This window comes from Rhea pennata, chromosome 5, assembly GCF_028389875.1.
Source record: "Rhea pennata isolate bPtePen1 chromosome 5, bPtePen1.pri, whole genome shotgun sequence".
NCBI classification, from domain to species: Eukaryota; Metazoa; Chordata; class Aves; order Rheiformes; family Rheidae; genus Rhea; species Rhea pennata.
Genome location: NC_084667.1, coordinates 65,801,544 through 65,819,030, shown reverse-complemented (window position 1 = coordinate 65,819,030; position 17,487 = coordinate 65,801,544). Strand labels below are relative to the sequence as shown.

The 17,487-nt window shown below is 41.8% G+C and overlaps 2 protein-coding genes, 1 long non-coding RNA gene and 1 other non-coding gene across 4 annotated transcripts in view; 2 read left to right on the top strand and 2 right to left on the bottom strand.

Moving 5' to 3' along the window:
- The window catches only part of ATG14 (autophagy related 14), a 19,095-nt gene extending 15,005 nt beyond the window's left edge, over nucleotides 1–4,090 (bottom strand). The window contains exon 1 of the mRNA XM_062577566.1: nucleotides 3,861–4,090. Within this exon, the coding sequence (XP_062433550.1) occupies nucleotides 3,861–4,087 (227 nt within the window). The 5' untranslated portion in view covers nucleotides 4,088–4,090. The remainder of the gene's footprint in view (nucleotides 1–3,860) is intronic.
- Nucleotides 3,865–9,768, top strand: LOC134141368 (uncharacterized). The gene is made up of 3 exons (XR_009958600.1): nucleotides 3,865–3,920; nucleotides 4,622–4,910; nucleotides 9,688–9,768. It is a non-coding gene; the product is annotated as an uncharacterized LOC134141368 (long non-coding RNA).
- Nucleotides 6,966–17,487, bottom strand: TBPL2 (TATA-box binding protein like 2). The gene is made up of 7 exons (XM_062577565.1): nucleotides 17,437–17,487; nucleotides 13,983–14,389; nucleotides 12,836–12,923; nucleotides 12,028–12,119; nucleotides 10,624–10,791; nucleotides 8,892–8,986; nucleotides 6,966–7,045 (listed from the first exon to the last, which is right to left on the bottom strand). Exons 1-7 carry the CDS (start codon nucleotides 17,485–17,487, stop codon nucleotides 6,966–6,968), a joined length of 981 nt encoding a protein of 326 aa, XP_062433549.1.
- Nucleotides 17,298–17,369, top strand: TRNAG-UCC (transfer RNA glycine (anticodon UCC)). The gene has a single exon. It is a non-coding gene; the product is annotated as a tRNA-Gly (tRNA).

Below are 17,487 nucleotides of genomic sequence, written 5' to 3'. Positions count from 1 at the left end.
GAACTTAGTATCTTAAATTATGCATTAAATATTTCTTTATCCTCAAACTTATCACACTAACCTTAGATTTTCTATGGTCACCTGGCTTATTTCCTGGCACGTTCATAATTAGGGAGAAGTATCCAGGAAGAAGCACTTCCTAATCTATAGAAACTGATTAATGCCGAAGGAGCTGAGGATAGAAATAGCTGAATCCATTACTATTACTACTTTTGCGTTACTATTTATCTATATATTTATCTGTTGGCTACAGTAAAATCCCATGCCACAAAAAGTCCCTGTTCCTAATCGTAAACTGTAATGTAGGGACAGGCTTAGACATCACAACTATATTGTCCTTGGCCTTTGCCATCTGCAAACATGTAAGGTGAAGCAACCCAGCATGCTTACAGAACATACGCCAACAATTTATGCGTGTGACAGGCTGGAGTAAACTCCCTGGGAGAGAGAAAAAAAAAAAGTCTCCACAACAGAAACCAACATCAAGAAGCTGGCCTGACCTTGACTATACAACACATCACTAATGAAAAGAACAGTGGTGAACACTTTACTGGAGGACTTCCAGAATACTCATGCTTAATTGTAGCTGTACTTCAATAATTAATCTTAACAGCTCCTCAGTCTCTCCCCTTCTCCTCCTCACAGATACAGGGTATGATTTTTGTCAGACAGGCATAACTTCAATCTTACTGTAGTTTTTATAGCAATTAGCATGTAAAACAATCCACCAAAAAGAAATCTGAAACAATTCTTACTGCTAGAACATATGTTTATCATCTTAGAAGAAAAAATCGCAAGAAATTTCTAAACATAAAACACCACTGGATACAATGGTTTATGCACGCTTTCTTTACTTCCACAAGGGACAGACAAATCCCCCCCCCCAAAAAAAAGAAAAAAAAAAAGAAAACTAACACATTGAAAAGACAAACAGCAGGTACAGGCATACCTATTCCCCATTCTGAAGCTGAATTTCTCACACCATGCTTACAACCAATATACATAGAAAAACCCTTGCCATCTCCTATTGGCCTTGGGTAGTACTAACCATCATGCCAATATAAAACTAATGCAGGTACTACTAAAAGGCATAAAGTAAACAAATAAATAAATAATGACAGTAAACACAAACTGAAGTCTAGCTCATTTACTGCATCCATCCCTGAACGACTTTGCCGTGGTGTATGGTCACCATTTAAAAGAATTTCTCCATCTCTATGCTCAAATTGCAAGAAAGATTCACAGTTGCCTACAATGAAGAAAAAATGAAAACTGACTTCAGATGCATCGAGATACCCAAAGAAAGACCATTTCTCCCTCACCTTAATGTCAGTCATTGCCAGTAGTAATTATAAAATGCAGATAAAACATTTCAAGTAGTTTCAAAAATAAATTGTACCATTATCTCCAAAAGAAGAACACCTGTTGTTTTCCTGCTGCAAACAAGCACATTTATGTTAACACTATTTAATTCATGAAGTTGTTATATAGTGGCTCTGTTTTCAAAGAACTGTACTGCTTGCTTGAGAAAGCTTTGAGTAGTAGGAGAAACAAAGCCTGGAGAAATTTTGAGAACAGGGAGGCTGCCCAGAATGGAGGCTGGTAAAGGAACAGAATAATGGAACAATCACAAGAGATACAACCACAACATCCGGAGACCGAAAAGAAAAAAAAAAGAAAAAAAAGAAAAAAAAATGAAGGAAACTCCATACTTCCTGCAGTTAAGAAATACAGCTTAAATGTCCTGTAGATGTGCAAGCCCAAGATGAACTGCTACATGGCAGTTAAAACACTTAGTAGGATTGAATGAAAACAGCAACATGAAAAAGCTGAACTCAACTCACATGAAAAGATAAGAGATATTTTCAACAAGCTGTTACCTCTGGCGCTTTGGCTACGTCTGCATCTTTATAGTTGCTTTTTTTTAATGGGTAAGGAAACTCCTTAAGGTTTGGTTAATACCAGAATGACAGTGGTTCCACTATAATGAAGACTACAACCAAATTTCTAAAATTAAGCCTGATATGAAGCCAAAATCTTAATGTTAAGAAAAGAGCAAACAAAAGTACTTGAGTTTATGTTCCAAACTCTGGAAACATTTTTTCATGGAAACTGCAAATAACCCCAACCAGTCTTACACAAATACAAGTTTTGCATCTATTTTAGAAAGACTAAAATACAGTTTGTGGTTTTATGACAATCTTTCACTTAAAAAGAAGAAAATCCAAAAAGTGGCAGACTGAGGCCTCAGTTCTGCAGGTTGACTCATTCTGGCTCACCCTTTATACCCACTCAAAGTCCCACTGACTTGAATGAAACTCGGCAAGACTTGAGGGCCCATTCACATGAATTACTTTACAGATCAAGCTGTTAGCAGACATTCTATGTTTTTGTTATGCTTAAAAAGGTCAAACTTATTTAAATGGGAGACCACACATCACTCTCCAATCATACTGATTCTGTTGCACAAACACCCAAAGGAAAAGTTCGTGGTAGGAAAATGCCTTCAGTAACTTAGCAAGTAATTGCCTGAATCTGTTGCAGAGAACCTGGATAGTAAGAAAGGAACAGTTGTTTCCTTGGCTATTCTTATATTTGGTTCAAGGATGCTAAGTGTGTTGGGTGTAAGGACCCTAACATACAACACACTGTTCACCACCTTCCCAAAACAGTTTGAGAAATCACTCTTAGCAGCTGTTAATGAAGCTACAAAAAAAGAAGTGGTACAGATGTATCAGCCAAAAATTAGAGCTATTCTTGAGACAGTGCTGTGAATCTCAGATGGACGTGCTGTAAACTTGAGCCAGCCTCACAGTTGAAAATGAGCTACAGAGCAGTGATCAGCATCTGAATCATATAATGAGAACATTTGTTTATCGACATAATACTAATTTAGCAGCCCTCCTGCGGAGCTAAGTCCTTGTGAAAAGGAGCAAGAAGGCGTGTGATTAACTGAAGTGGAATATTTTCATAATCCTAAGAAGGGCACACTATCAGGGGTATTTATATGGATAGAAAGGAAAGGTGATGCTTTCTCACATACTTTCTTCATTTTGTTTAATGATTTGGGAGCCTACTGGTACACCACGTGCTGCTGATAACAGAAGTGTTTTTTTTTTCCAAATATCCTGCTATACAGCCTTTTATTTTTGATCCCGACAGTCTGAAGCTGTTCCCAGTTTGTTGATTACACCAAAACAGAGCAGTCTGCTCACAACTGCACCTGATTAAGTGAAAGATGGGGGAACTGCAGGATCCAAGGATTTTTTTTTTTGTTATTATTAAGTAACAGGTTTCTATCCCTTATTGGGTGAGTCAGAGCTATGAAAACTGCATGTGATCTCCAACCTGCCCCCGACCTCTTCGTACCCACCTGGAGCACTGCAAAGCCCTGGATTTGCCTAGGGGAGGAGGATTACCTGGAAGAATCACGCCTATTCCTGAGGTCTGCTTTATTTTTTTGTTTGTTTGTTTGTTTTTTAACGACGCGTGTGCTGAACAACCCGCCAGCCCCAGCACAGGGAGTCCCGCGAGCTCCCCGCGAAAAGGGGATACAGCGCGCGTTACGTCTGTGGGTATTTTGGGGCTATTTTTCTACTTTCCCTGCCTGTTCCGGCGAGGCTGAGCAGCCTGGCCGGCTCCGCGCTCGGACGGAGCGGCAACAGCTCGGCGAACCCCGGGAGCCCCCGCAGCGCCCGCCCCGCAGCGCCCGCCCCGAGCCCCGGCGGGCGCGGACGCGGGCTCCCGCCGCCGGCCCTGAGGGGACGGGGGGAGGGGCAGCCCAACGGCCGCCACCAACGGTCGCGCGGGGCGCGCGGGGGGAGGGGCGCCCCCCCCCCCGCCCTTCTCCCCCTCGGTACCTCTCGGAGTCGCGGCCGTCGAAGAAGACGAAGTCGCCGCTCTGGACGCACTTGGCGCAGGTGAGGCGGCGGCGCGTGGTGTTGCAGAGGGGGCACCGCTCCACCGCCACGTACAGCCCCTCGGCGTCCTCCTCCTCTTCCTCCGCGCCCCGCAGCGCTGCTGCTGCTGCCGCTGCCGCGCCGCCCTGCCCGCCTTGCTGCGGCCGGCAGCCGCTGGGAGACGCCATGATGGGCTCGGCGCGCCGCGGGTCACGTGGGACTGTGTTTTCGAGCAGGGGCATTGTGGGTAGCGGCGCCCCGCCGCCATCGCCGCCCCGGCCCGGCCCGGCCCGGCCCCGCCGCGGGGTCCGGCCCGCCCCACACTCTTACTTGCTGCTCTTTGTACCCGAGCAGCAGCTTTTCGCAGCGCGGGGGCTCCCCTCCGTTGGGCGAGGGCTGTGCCCACCTCCTTAACTGCTCCCTGTGTCAAACAGCTCCCCTTCCTGCTCCCCCTAAGCGCCCGTTGTGCTGTACCTGCCCCCCGCCAGCAGCCTCAGTTGCCCCTGCGTCGCTGAGCCTGACAAGGAAATAATAGCTTAAATAAGCCAAATAAGTGTGGACCAGGCTGCAGCAGCCACTCGCAGGTTTGTCCTCTTGCTCGACAACATCCTGCAGTCCTCGTTGATCGGTTTTGTGTTTTTACCTCCCACGCTGATGGGTGTTTGGGTGGACACTGCGCTTCTGTGTCACACACCAACAGCGACTGCATCATTTTTCTCCAGGGTAGGGCACAACTGAACGGTAGCAGCACAGCGTTGTGGCTCCATCTGCGAGTTGTCATCATGACAGGCCTAAGGGGCTGTTTGAACCACAGCCAGCGTCTACCACGTGGACTGCATATACTGATGAAAATAACCTCCTTTGGCAAGTACTTACAATAATACTAAAGAACAAAAGATTTTTTTTTTAAAAAAACCAATCAACTATTGATGCATATCCATGGAAGTGACAGGCCAGTATGTTTCCTCACCCATTCCCAAGGTTGGAGTCATGGAGTCAGGAGTTAAACAGGTATGATCAACCAGCGTCCATAAACAAAACCAGTTTTCTGACCGAATACAATGGGAAATTAGAAGACAGTCCACCAAAACCAGAAGGAAGAAAAGAGGAAAAAAAAATCCCCACCATATTGTTTTGCTTTCCCACTGTTTATACTAATGTTTTGTAACACTTAAGCAGGACTATGTGGGTAAAACCAAGATACTTGGTTTTAAGACAGGAGTTACCATGGCAAATATTATCAGTAGCTTAATGAAAAGGTACAGAGGCCAGTTCTTATCTTTAGGGCATTATCCACATTTTCAGAGAGCATTAAGTTGTAAAATTTTATGACAAGCTCTTAATGAAAATGTAGTTCTTTTCCTGAAAGAGGGTTCATCGTATATAAACTGATCTTAACTATGTTATCAGTTGCTTTCTCATAGTCAAACTGGGGATTTCCACATTCAAATCTATTCTAAACAGAAACTTACTTTTCTGTTTGTTTTTAATGCTGTAGACTTTCCAGAGTTATGGGCTGAACTTTTATTTGCACTATAGCTGTAAAAGCTGATAAGCTTGAGCTACAAGGATCTCTGTAAGTGAAAAGCAACAATCTGTTTATTTTGGGGTATTTGGAAAAGGTTTATCACAAGGAAGTGCAGAGGTTTTTCAAGCTTTTTTTTCCCCCCAGAAGAGCATAGAAAGTTACACAAAGCACTTTTGAGGCATACTGCAGAAACAGAAGTTCAGCTCACATCCCTGCTGATTAGAAGTAAATTCACAACATCAAAACTAAGCCCAGTAATCTATGACACACTGTTGTGTATTGCACCATTGCCCATATTGTATATTTGTATTGCAAAAAGGAGAGACAGGTTTTAGCCTGGGTTACATTAAAGTCATCTAACAGCAACCTCTAGTGGCACAGGAAGAGCTCATTCCCTGATAGATCCATATATCATTCAGCAGAAAGCAAGGGGAAAACACAAGACAAGTCCCAGAGACACTCAAGCCCTGTTTGGAGGAAGAGATGCAGGAGGCAACCTTGTTTCCTGAGACTTACAGGAGATGCTACCACGGTCAAGAAGTAATTCTTTATATTGTTAGTAGTCACTTCACCAGACTGAACATGACACCTTTTGCAAAAGCAGCCTTGAGTTCACTTGGAGGTAAAACACAAAAGAAAAAGCACAAGAACTCCAGTGTGTTTTAGCTGTGAAGTTATCAAATGCCTGGATGTAGTGCCATTGTCTGAATTCTGGCTGTGTAACCCACATGCCAGAACCTTGTACATTAAGGCTTCTCAATTTTCCTGAAGTCTATTTTAAAGCCATTTCCTAACCCACGTGCTTCTTTGGGGCCAAACATCCGACTCCCACTATCACAGAGGACTTGAGTAATACAAGTGGGTAGCATTTTGTTTAAAAGAACAAACACCCACCCATCAATTTGTGTCATGACATTCTAGATAGTGTTGGAACATATCTAGAAAGGGGAGGAGGGGTGGGGGCCAAGCAAACTACCAGTGGCCTTGAACATCTTGGCTGTAAGGGGAGTACCAACACCATTACACAACAGTCAGTGGGGTCAGAGAAGGGACTTGGTAGATGTCCTCTACAATCACTTTCTTCAAAACATTGGAATCAAGCCATGCTGGATTTTTTAAGCTATATTGTAGACAAAAATACAGTTTAAATATGAAAATAAATCATTGTAGGAACTAGAACTGCTCTGGAGACATTGACAAAGCTAGTTTTAAGTGCAACATTGATTCCCCAGTCCAACAGGAAAGAGACGTGCTTCTATTATAAAATACTTAATAGAAATGCGTGTTAAGGTTGGACTTAAAAGTGCATTCATTTTGCTAAATTTTCAGCTTGATACAAGTTGTTTGAATTCAAGTGGATTACAGACAGCAAGTCTCCAAGCAAAAAACCCTTTCACAAACTATAGAAAGGCATCAGCATTTTTTAGTGTTCAGAATAACAATTTGCTTAGCAATCCATAGGTTTACAGCTGAGTACAGCAATACCATGCACAGCAATACAGACCCATTTATTAATCTTAGCTGTTCTGTGGGCCATGTTATGATGCTTTCTTGAAACCTTTTAGAATGGGGTAGATGTTCTCAAATGCCTCATAGATTTCAGAACGCTCTTTTGCTCCTGTAGAGACATGTAGGAAAAAAAGAACAGATTAAAAATAATTATTGAGAATAACTGAATGCAATTCAAAGTTAATGATGAGATTACAAAATATAGGAATTTAAAAGTCACTTTAAGAAGCATTGGTAGAGATTAGTTTTTAAAAGCAGAATTTGTATCCTGATACTTCTGTCAGCTCACAAACCAGAATTTTTATTTTGCATTCTTTTAAGATGAGACTAGATTTGTTTAATCTGTAGCACAAGAACAGCAGTTGGCTACTCCTGGCAGGTGCAAAACATTGGGAAAAAAAAAAAGAAAAAAAAACATACCCCACACAGCTCAGAAGAATCACAGCATTATCTGTTTAACAATAACAGCTGTGCCTATTGATAGGTTAAGTGAAAAGCTGGAGATAAGAAATGAAAGGCATTTTTTCCAATACTGGAAGTTGATCCACAGCTGATTTCAGAAGAGAAGGGGAGGAGTTCTGAGGAACTGTGGTGTTTTGTTTGTTTGTTTTTTTTTAAAGCTTTGTTAAATCATCTGCAATTTCCAAGCCAGCCTTATCCATGTTACCACAAGCAAATATTTAACACAAAGCACTGTACATTAACTTCACTGCAGTAGACAAGAACATTCCTGGCCAGTGACAGTACTTTACCATACTAGTGTAAAAAAACATCAGCTACAAGCAAACTGCATTTAAATGAGCCAAGTAGCTGGACTAAATGGCACTTAGGATGAACTTTAAACCTTTTTCTTTCCACAAGAATATACCAGAACACACTTGGACATGACTAATTCATTTGTGCTACCACAAGAACATTTCTTGATCAGGAGGAAAAAAAATGCAGCTCAGCAAGTTCAGGATTTTCTTCTCACTACAGTTGGGCCCAGTTTTCAGTAATAAGGATCCTTCCCTTACCTTAGTCCTTCTGGGCCTGCTACACACTCGAGTGTGTTGCAATTAGTGTACCCAAATTATATTCTGCAAATATCAGTGGAGTGGAGCTGACCAATATGGTTTCACTGGACCTAAAAAGGTGGGGGGAAATTGGAGGAGGGGGCATTTAAGCTTTGTCCTGAGTGCCCCGTAGTTCAGTTAGTTGAGCTCATTCATGATTTATGACTGTGAGAATCTCTGGCTAAGGCAGGCCCTTTCTCATTTGTCTTTCACATACCACAAGGCTCTGGTGTCAATATACATGTAGCATTCAGTTCTTCTGGGAAGAAGTAGTACTATTTACCTTTCAGTACATCTGAATAAAAGCAATCTTGTGAGTTTTACAAAAGAATGTTTAGAGACACGCACTCAGGAATTTAACTTGTTCACAGGGGATCTGAAGTACAGATATCTGCAGAGCACACTTATTCAATAAGGCTTTCACTTGTGAATGCTTTGCCAAAGTCTGGCATCTGTTCCTACATCTCCACCCTTTCCTCTAATAATTTCTAGTAAATGGTGTCAGTGAAGTGTTTTTAAGAAGTTTACTTCCTGTCCAAACAATTTTAAACTGCTGTTATTATGGTATCTGCATGGTAACTGAATAGTTACTAGCATGTCAGCATCCTGTTGGGATTTGGTAAGTTTTGCAGAGCATAATACCATATGTGTCAAATAAAGATCCTCCAGTTTAATGACATGGAAATCTGAGACACTGTATGAAGCAATATGAGATTCTAGTGCAACAATGTTGATTGTTACCCACAGAAAACACGTAAGTATATAAAGGCATCAGTAGGCATAAGCTTGCTAAGTGGCTTTATTATGGCAGGATATTAGTTTAGCTAATGTTCAATTTAAACACTTCCTTAGAACATATGGTAGCACTTAGTTACAGCTGTGCAGAGGGAAACTACTTACCAGTCAGTACAACTTTCCCAGACACAAAGATGAGCAGCACTATTCTTGGTTTGACCATCCTATAAATAAGTCCAGGAAATAGTTCAGGTTCATAGCTGTTCAAAGCAAACAAGATTAGTAAAATGTAAGTATGCTTCAATGTTGTCTGCACAAAGTTCTCTTGAATTACATTAACAATAATGTATTTAGAAATCTTAAGCTAGCTACCCTTAGAAATGTAGGTTAGGCTTTAGGCATCTTTAAGGAAAACCTGGCAAAGCCTGCCAGAGCTAGTAGGAATTCTCCATGCTTTCTTTTAAAGACCTCTGAGCTCTGAATCAGCTTTTCTATAGTACTGAAACTATTATTAATGTAACCTTCAAACAGCACTCAAACCCTTCTTAGACTGCAAAGAGCCCTTATTGTGAAGGGCCTTGTGCAACTAAGACAGGAAGACAGCCAAGTGCAGCTTAAACATATATATTTCGTCTTTCAGCCAAAGCAGCCCAAAATTAAATGCAAAATGTTACATGTAGTGCTAAAAACCCATGTGGGATCTCTTTTCCCCTCTCCAGTATCGAAATCTTCATCCTTTCCTTGGTGATGTCAGTAACTAGCTTTGAATAATAAACCCATCCTGAAGAAGGCACAGCATGCTCATCACTCAAACATAGGCTTACTTTAAATTAATGGGTAACGAACATCCAATCAAGTAAGAACCAAAGTGATATCCCAGAAATACACCATATTTTCAGGTCTGTATTTTGCATTTGGAGTCTGGCTTCATCTCTGAAGTTTAAAAACCTTATCTTTGCAGATAGACCTCAAGTTTAATGGAAGTTATGTCAGAAGCCACTTTAGCAGAAGATTTACAGTGAGAACCTGGTCTGTGCCTCTCCTCCAAGTAGCTTAAGAACTGCTTTAATTAAACCGGAATTGTTTAATCAAGACTTATTATTTTCCTGTTGACATGGTCTACCACACACAAAAAGAAAAGCACCCACTGGGGTTAGACACTACACATAGCTAGTCCAGTAAAATTGTGATTACTAACACCGCTCAGATTAACAAAAACCTCTGGTACACGTTTCTTTGTGCATAACTTGTATGAAGCAGCACAGAAGAGCATATCAAACAAACATTCACAATCAGAGAAGGCCAGAAAAAGTGTTTGTTTTTTTTTTTTTTTTTGTTTTGTTTTTTCTGACCAACAGAGCAGAATAACTATGAGCTTCTTGCAAGTCTCATCTTTCATCTTAAGCAGATCTAACATGCATCCAGTTTATCCCAGAAGTGATTCTACAGTTACATAGTATGTTCCCAGTTAAAAGGTTTCTAAAGCTGGCGTTTGTGGTATTCCTGCAAGGAGAAAGCAATGAAAACACTCAGAAGAAAAATTTAGGACTTTTGCTTCTGCAGTTTGCCAGTCACTGTTCCATGAGCCGAGAGCTTTACTGCGAGTTGCTGCACATCATCATGGCAGTTTATCAGAGGGTCATTTTGGCCTATGCCTCATTACGAACAGGAGTTACTGCAAGAAAGAAACCTCGCTATCCTTGTCACAACACATGGCACCCATAGCCACTTTATGCTTGCTGAACCAGTTCTGGTGAGCAGAAGACACACACTATATATTCAGTATCTAATTAATTACTCTTTTGCCAGGTTTGTACAGCCTCAGAATTTGAGTCTGTTTACAGTTTATAAAGACACTGCTTCAAGCTACATGGAGTTGCAACTCATTGCGACTTACCTACTGAACTGCTGGTGGGTGAGAACCAACCCTTCCAACCGGATGGGGAACCTCACATCACAGCTCCCAACCATATTCTGTATCTTGAAGTCCAGAAACTTGGCAGGGAACCCAAGCTTCTGTACCACACGAGCATACTTCCTTGCTGCAAGCCGTGATTGTTCTTCACTGAAGAAAGAGCAGAGAGGAAAAATAAGCTTTGATTGAATTTCAAGTACAAATCAGAAACCACTAGTTCGAATGGGATTGTTTTAACACCTTTTGGCTGTAAATCAACACCCACACTTGGGATAGGAAAAGTTGGGTTTCTTCAGAAACTAGAGATGACTTTGACCTTCATGATAAACATCTGGAGTTTTTGACCATTTCTGTTTAAAAGCTCCATGAGACTCTGTCCGGATCAAGATCCAAGAGGCATATTCAAAGACAAACTAGGGACTAAGTATAATGATTATTGAAAATTAAGCATCACCAAGACAAGTATATAGCACATGAAATTTCTCTTCACACCCCCTACTCAAGTTAAAGTCTCAGTGCCTATCCAGAGGCACCTTCTTTCCTCCTCCCGGCTTCCATGTCTTACACAAAGACCAAATCTATCTTTCAGATCATCTAATTTAGTCAGCTTTCAGTTGGCTTAACTAGTCCAAGTTCCAAAACCTAGCCTGAAGGTTTCTGCTTTTCATTCTTAGTCTTGTATATCCTATGGTTGGTCTGCTTGTTATGGGAGTCAATCTGCCAAGAAAGTACACTCTTTCTACAACTCCTCTATTTAGGTAATTTTATCTGCTGCATGCCTGCTCTGGAATAACCATATTGCACCAAGAAGCCAGGACCTAGCAAGAACATGCAAACAGCTCTAGTAGTTTTGAGGTAAAGCCCACCCTTCAGCGTGGAAGTTTAGGTGACAGAATGAGCTTAAGGAGAAGAGGTCTCAAACTGTAAGTTAATGCATTATCCCATTGACATTTAGGGCCATAAATCAAGGAAGCTGCTGAACTTGAGGACAAGAGCTTCAAAGTACAGAAATAATCTTTGCTTTCATCCAACTCCTATTTTCTCTGGAGGCAGATCTGTTGGACTAGTGAACGCACCCTGAAGAGAGACTTGACAGACACAGGTTATGTCCTGACTCACTGTAAAGTCAGTGAGAAATGCAAATAACCCCTTAACAATTCCTAGGCCTTTTAGCAGCTTTTCTGCTAATGTCTGCTCAGCTCAATCTATAATTGGAAGCAGAAGCATGCAGTTCAGTAATTATTAAACTTCCAGTATGAAGAAAGCTAAACATTTTCAAGACCAGCTCCTCACAGTTACAGCAAGCTCTTTGGCAGATAATTTGATCAAGGTTTTCTGTCAGAATATTGTTGTAGCTACAAGACCCACGCTCGGGGGTATACCTACCTTTTTGCTCCTGTGCAGACCATTTTTCCTGAACTGAAAATAAGGGCTGTTGTTCGTGGTTCCCTGATTCTCATGATCACAGCAGCAAACCTCTAGAAATTCAAAGTAATACCTCAATCAAGCTGGGGGATTTAGTTGGTACTATATTTTAGTTCATTCTTTCAAGAATTATCACTTTCAAGAAGTTCAGCACAGCATGAACTTGCTTTGTTAAAAATAAATGCTTATTACCTTCAAACAAGACTTTTCTTCAAAGACAAAGGGATTTAAGAACACAGGCACAAGACCATTGCCTGTTCCTTACATTTTGTTTAACAGCCTGGAATCACTTACAGTCACCCCATCCATCCTCAGTAAGTTTCTACAGTCTAGGCCACTTGCTAGAAGCATCACATCATACCACGGGATCCTTAAAAACCAGTCTGACTCCCATGGTCCCCTTTCCTTCACCCAAGAGTTTCAGGGCAGGTCTTTCTTCCCCCAGATGAGGGCTGCTTGAGCCATTTCACCCGGGGGTAGCAGACCACAAGTGGGAGAGGCCACCTCCTTTCTTAAAAGGCTTGGGAAGATCTCATTGCAGGCTCACCTTGTGCAATTTATTCAAAGAAAAAGAAAAGACCATAATGAGTTTTTTTTGTTTGTTTTTAAATTTAAACAAATCCAAGTTGCAGAACTTTTGTGACTTTCCCCTATGGATCAAGACAGTGCTGTTAGAAAAGGGACAAAGCTCATGGTAAATCTATTTTTTTTTAATTCAGCAGCACTAAGAAAGGGAGTGGGAATAAAGCTTCAAGTCCTTAAAACTTACCTTTGGGTTATACTCTGCATTTCTTGCATGCAGAGCTATGTTCTTCAGATCTAGTTTACAAGCCAAGTTTACAGTCGACACTATATTCCTGAGGAACAAGAGAGGAATTTTCTTATTGCAAAAGCAAGCCATTACAGAGCCAAAACTCAGCATTATTACCTTAGTGTGTAGTCACCGTACAATTAATTGCCATCAACTAATTTCCTGCCTGCCTCTTTCCCACTCCAACACTAAGCTACTTTTGGCAAAACCTAAATAATTCAATATCAAAATTAAGGTTTCTCACAGCAGAAGATATAACAAAGTTCCAAATTATTAGTCCCCTGCATGCTAAGCCTGTGTGTCTTCCAATAAATACATCTGTGAAGTCTTTTACAGCTTTAAATCACACTGTTACTAGGAGTTTACAAAATTACTGCAATACTCTTAAGGTAGATAAGGATATCTTATTCTCTACAAGTATAAACTACTCCATAGTGTCTCTAATGTAGGCAAGACAGGATCCTGCAACAAGGCCTCTTCTCTGCTCCCTTCGCTTGCTCAGTTAAGACTGCCTTTCTGCTCTCAGAAAAGAGCAGATTTACGTCTTTAGACCTCTGTGGGCACTCTGAGATCCTCCTTGCTGGAGAAAGGCCTCCTTTTCAAGTGAGGTTTTATTTTTGGTCTTTTTGTTCTGTGAGTTGCAGTAACTGGCAATATATATTATATAATAAATCACTTCTACCAAATAGTTCTCCCATGTTTATTCTTAATCTGTTTCCCAAAAGAGTATATTTTCATTAGGAAGCCAGAGGCACTGCAGATACTCATCCAACCAGCATACTTATCGAGTTCACTGTCCCCCCATTTTTCTAAGCCGTGTATGGTTCTATGCCATTTCCATTTTTTTCCATCAGCATAGTATCCAGTTGTCTTCCTGTATTGTCTATTCATTTATTCCACCTCTCAAAAATAATAATAATTAAAAAAAACCCTCTCATGCAGTGTTTTGAGTGGGCTTATTTAAGACCAATCCATACTTCTGACATTCTCTAATAAATAGAAAGTCAGGGCACTTCAAGCAAAACACACCGTGTTGTCAAGGAGATGAGGCTTCAGCAAACACAGCACCGTCCCCAAAACTATTATGTTACACAAATTTACTTACTGTAACTGAGGAACTATGCCAGAACTTTCTGATGCTGGTGTCACTGGGGTCATAGGAGTCATTGGTGTCAGAGGAGGACAGACACCAGATGTTTCAGAGGATGGCTGTGTTGCATCTGGATATGATAGACCGCTTTCCTCTGTGAAGATACCACTGTCCTCATTCCTTGATTCTGACCCATCAAGCTCTTTCTGCATTTCATTGCCATCTTCAGATGGATTTTGTTCTTTGTCATCTTGGCTAATATCTGGAAGAAAGCTGAGATCTACACAAGAGAAGTCTGGAGGAAGCTCTCTGGGCTGATTAAACTGAGAACCGAATGATGCATCTGGAGTTGGCTGAACTGGAAGGTCCAAGTCATAAGGGCTCATAGGAGTAAACAGCTGAGGGCTAGTTGAGAGGTCATCCTTGAATTAAGAAAAAGGCATCATTAAGGTTTTTATATTAAAATATTTACTTCAGCTGGGAGACTGAATTAAAATACTTCTTCTATTCAGTGAGGAAGTTTCAATATTTCTCCTCCCCCCATACACTTAAGACTTCAGGGATGTTCTTGCCTGACTGTCTGTCTATTGGAATATACGTGTGTGTGTGTGTGTACATATACACACACACACACACATATATATATATAAATAAAATCCCCCCAGCACAATTTTATTTTTATAGCACAAGGGTCAAATTAGCAAACAGAACAGCAGCCCAAAAGTTGCAGGTGATGGCCCAAACCCACCAGCTCCAACTCTACTGAAGAGTCAAAGATGGGAGGTATGAAAAGATGTGAGAAGTGGTGGCCTTTCTATAGCAAAGATGTGCATGCTCCCACTGCATTTCACAGGCAGTCCATACTACATTGTGCCACAAATTGAGAAATATTATAGACCTTCATCAGTGATTAGAAGAACAGTATTGGCATTTTAGCCTTCACAGCCTTTGTTGTTCTTCAATTATACACAACATAATTGCTCGTGAGTTTTTCTGTGGAAGACAGTTGGCATTTTCTGGCTGCCTCTAACCATCAATTGATATATTATAATTTCTTCTCCATGCTCACAGGGAAGAGTATCAGAGTTGTGCAACAGAGGGCAGCAGTTCACAGAATCATGAGTAACTTAGGCATTCAGCTGCTGGAGGGTACCAGACTAATTTAAGCAAGACACCACTTGCAAAGCCAGTGTCCTTTCCCAGATCAAACGATTAAGGCAAGCAAATTCTTGCATGCTAATGTTCTCCTCTATCAATATCATCTGTTTAATTTTTTAAACATTGAAAAGGCACTGGAATACTAAGGAAGCAAGTGCTTAAGAAAGGATGTATTCACTTGTTCATCTGAGCACTGTCCTCTTGTTAGTGCAAAGCTTCTTCCAGGAAGGTCATCTCAGCAGCTACCCGCAGTGGTTAACAGCCTCAACTAGATGATCCATACAAGCGGTCCCATGTTCATTTAGGTATTTTTAGGATTGAAAGCCAAAAGAGCTCAGAAATCCAAGCGTGTGTTGGAGCTGGGAATGGAGCACAAGACAGAGGCCCTTGAGCTGCCAGCGCCTGCCTGATCTCCAGAGGGAGCAGAGTTTCCAGATCAATGCTTTGCAGCCCGCAGCGAGTATTGCTGTGTGCTCTGCACTAATCAGCTCACTTAACAGTGCAACCATGTATGCTCTGTGCACAAGGGGAGCTCTGCTCTTCAGTGCTGCGCAGCATATTTTTCTGCAGACACTTGGAAAATTCTTAAGTGACAAAACCTGTTCAGAGAGCCTTTACTAGCTTGAATGCAGATGCAGTCAGGCTTCATTACAAAAGCTGACTATACCTAGATTACAATCTAAGATTACAAATACCTAGATTAAAAGCTATTTCTTCTAGGTACAGAGCCCCATATGAGACCATTTGGCGTGGACTGATCCCAAATAAATCTAGATACCCCTCAACCACTTTGCTCTGTGGAAAACAGGGCCCACTTAAAATCAGTAAGTCAGATACAAGCATATTTTAAAGGAACAAACAGATACTTATAAAGAGACAATGTGCTATGGAATAGCTAAAATAATCTTGTTTAAATAATGTTTTCAAACAATATTTTTATTGTTTATTTAGTTTCTATTTAGTTTCCATGTTACCAACAGGAAGGAAAGCACAATCACTGCAAGTCCTCCAGTACACTATGATTTAGCTGTTGAGGAGCTGACTAGGAAAAATTCCCACAAACCAAGTGACATGCAGGAGATAGTACAAAAAACAAACAAACAAAAAAACCACCTTATCACTGAGGCTTCAGGACTATTCACACATACTCAGGGCATCAGAAAACATAAGAAATATAACAGAGTCAAGAAACATATGTAAAAGAATAGGGCATAACTTGAAGAAAGTAGTGGATGGAGAAAAGTGTGGTATGTGAAGCCACAAGCATTAAACTGCTGAAAACAAAAGGAAAACAAAAAAACAACGTAAAGTAAACTACGTGAAGTGTATATATAGAGGGAGAAAGCAAGTCTTCCTTTCTCATCAGGTTTCCAAATAATAGGTTCGGAAAAACCTTACAGGGCTAAGCACTGTGGAGGACCGGCTCCTTGTTAGGCTCAGAGGCTGTGAAAGGGGGGCACAGGACCACGTTTGCGTTGGGCTGCCTGCCAAGGGTTATTACTACAGACTCTAGGTTAATTAACTTTGCTGAAGACCCCATCGGCTGCATGGCTTTGGAGATCTCCCAGTGGCTCCATAAAGGAGGTCTGAGACACAGAGCCTGTCTGAGATCACCAGGTTGGGGCAGTCTGAGGGAAACAGCTATTTGCACGCCTGTTCCAAGAGCCCAGGCAACCCAGATAGACAAAAATCAAAGCCAGCTGTTTTAAGCAACAGGCTGGTTCCCCCCCCCCCCCCACTTCTTTCCAAACTGATCCCCCACACATCTGCTGGAAGTAGTAACCCGGTAAGCCTGAAATGCAAAGTTCAGTAGCAACTGCAAAACCCGGGTTATAACTCACCACCTTAGACACCTCACAGGGCTGTATTCAGAGGGCTCTGCCCGCTGCTATTAGGAGGTCTGCAGATTTAAAGAGCCTGGCTAAACCCTTTCCCTGAGCTGGAAAACACTCAGGACAGGGTGCTTCACATCAGTAAAAAGCAGAAGAAAAGGAAAATACCTTTTAGAGAAGTGCAAGAAAAGTGCCATTTAAAAAATGGGTTTTTTTGGGGGGGGGGGGGGGGAAGGGAAGAGTTGCCCCCTCGGCACCAGAACACCCTGCGGGGTGCAGCCATGGAGCAGGGCTGCGCCCGCTGCTCTTGAGGCGCAGGCAGGAAGCTGCGCCCAGCCCGGCGTTGGTGGTATAGTGGTGAGCATAGCTGCCTTCCAAGCAGTTGACCCGGGTTCGATTCCCGGCCAACGCAGACAGAAGTTTTTCCTCTTTTTCCTTTATTATTATTATTTTTTCCCCCTCCTTTCCCCCGCCCCTACCTGCCCGGTGCAGCGCTCCAGGTACCGCTCCAGCAGGGACGCGCCGTCCAT

Coding starts and splice junctions, on each gene's coding strand:
- TBPL2 (XM_062577565.1), bottom strand. CDS start 17,487: ATGGACGGCGCGTCCCTGCTGGAGCGGTACCTGGAGCGCTGCACCGGG. Junction 12,120..12,835: donor ATGCAGAGTATAACCCAAAG/GTAAGTTTTAAG, acceptor TTGAATTTCTAG/AGGTTTGCTGCTGTGATCAT. Junction 10,792..12,027: donor GTCTGCACAGGAGCAAAAAG/GTAGGTATACCC, acceptor CTCTTTCTTCAG/TGAAGAACAATCACGGCTTG.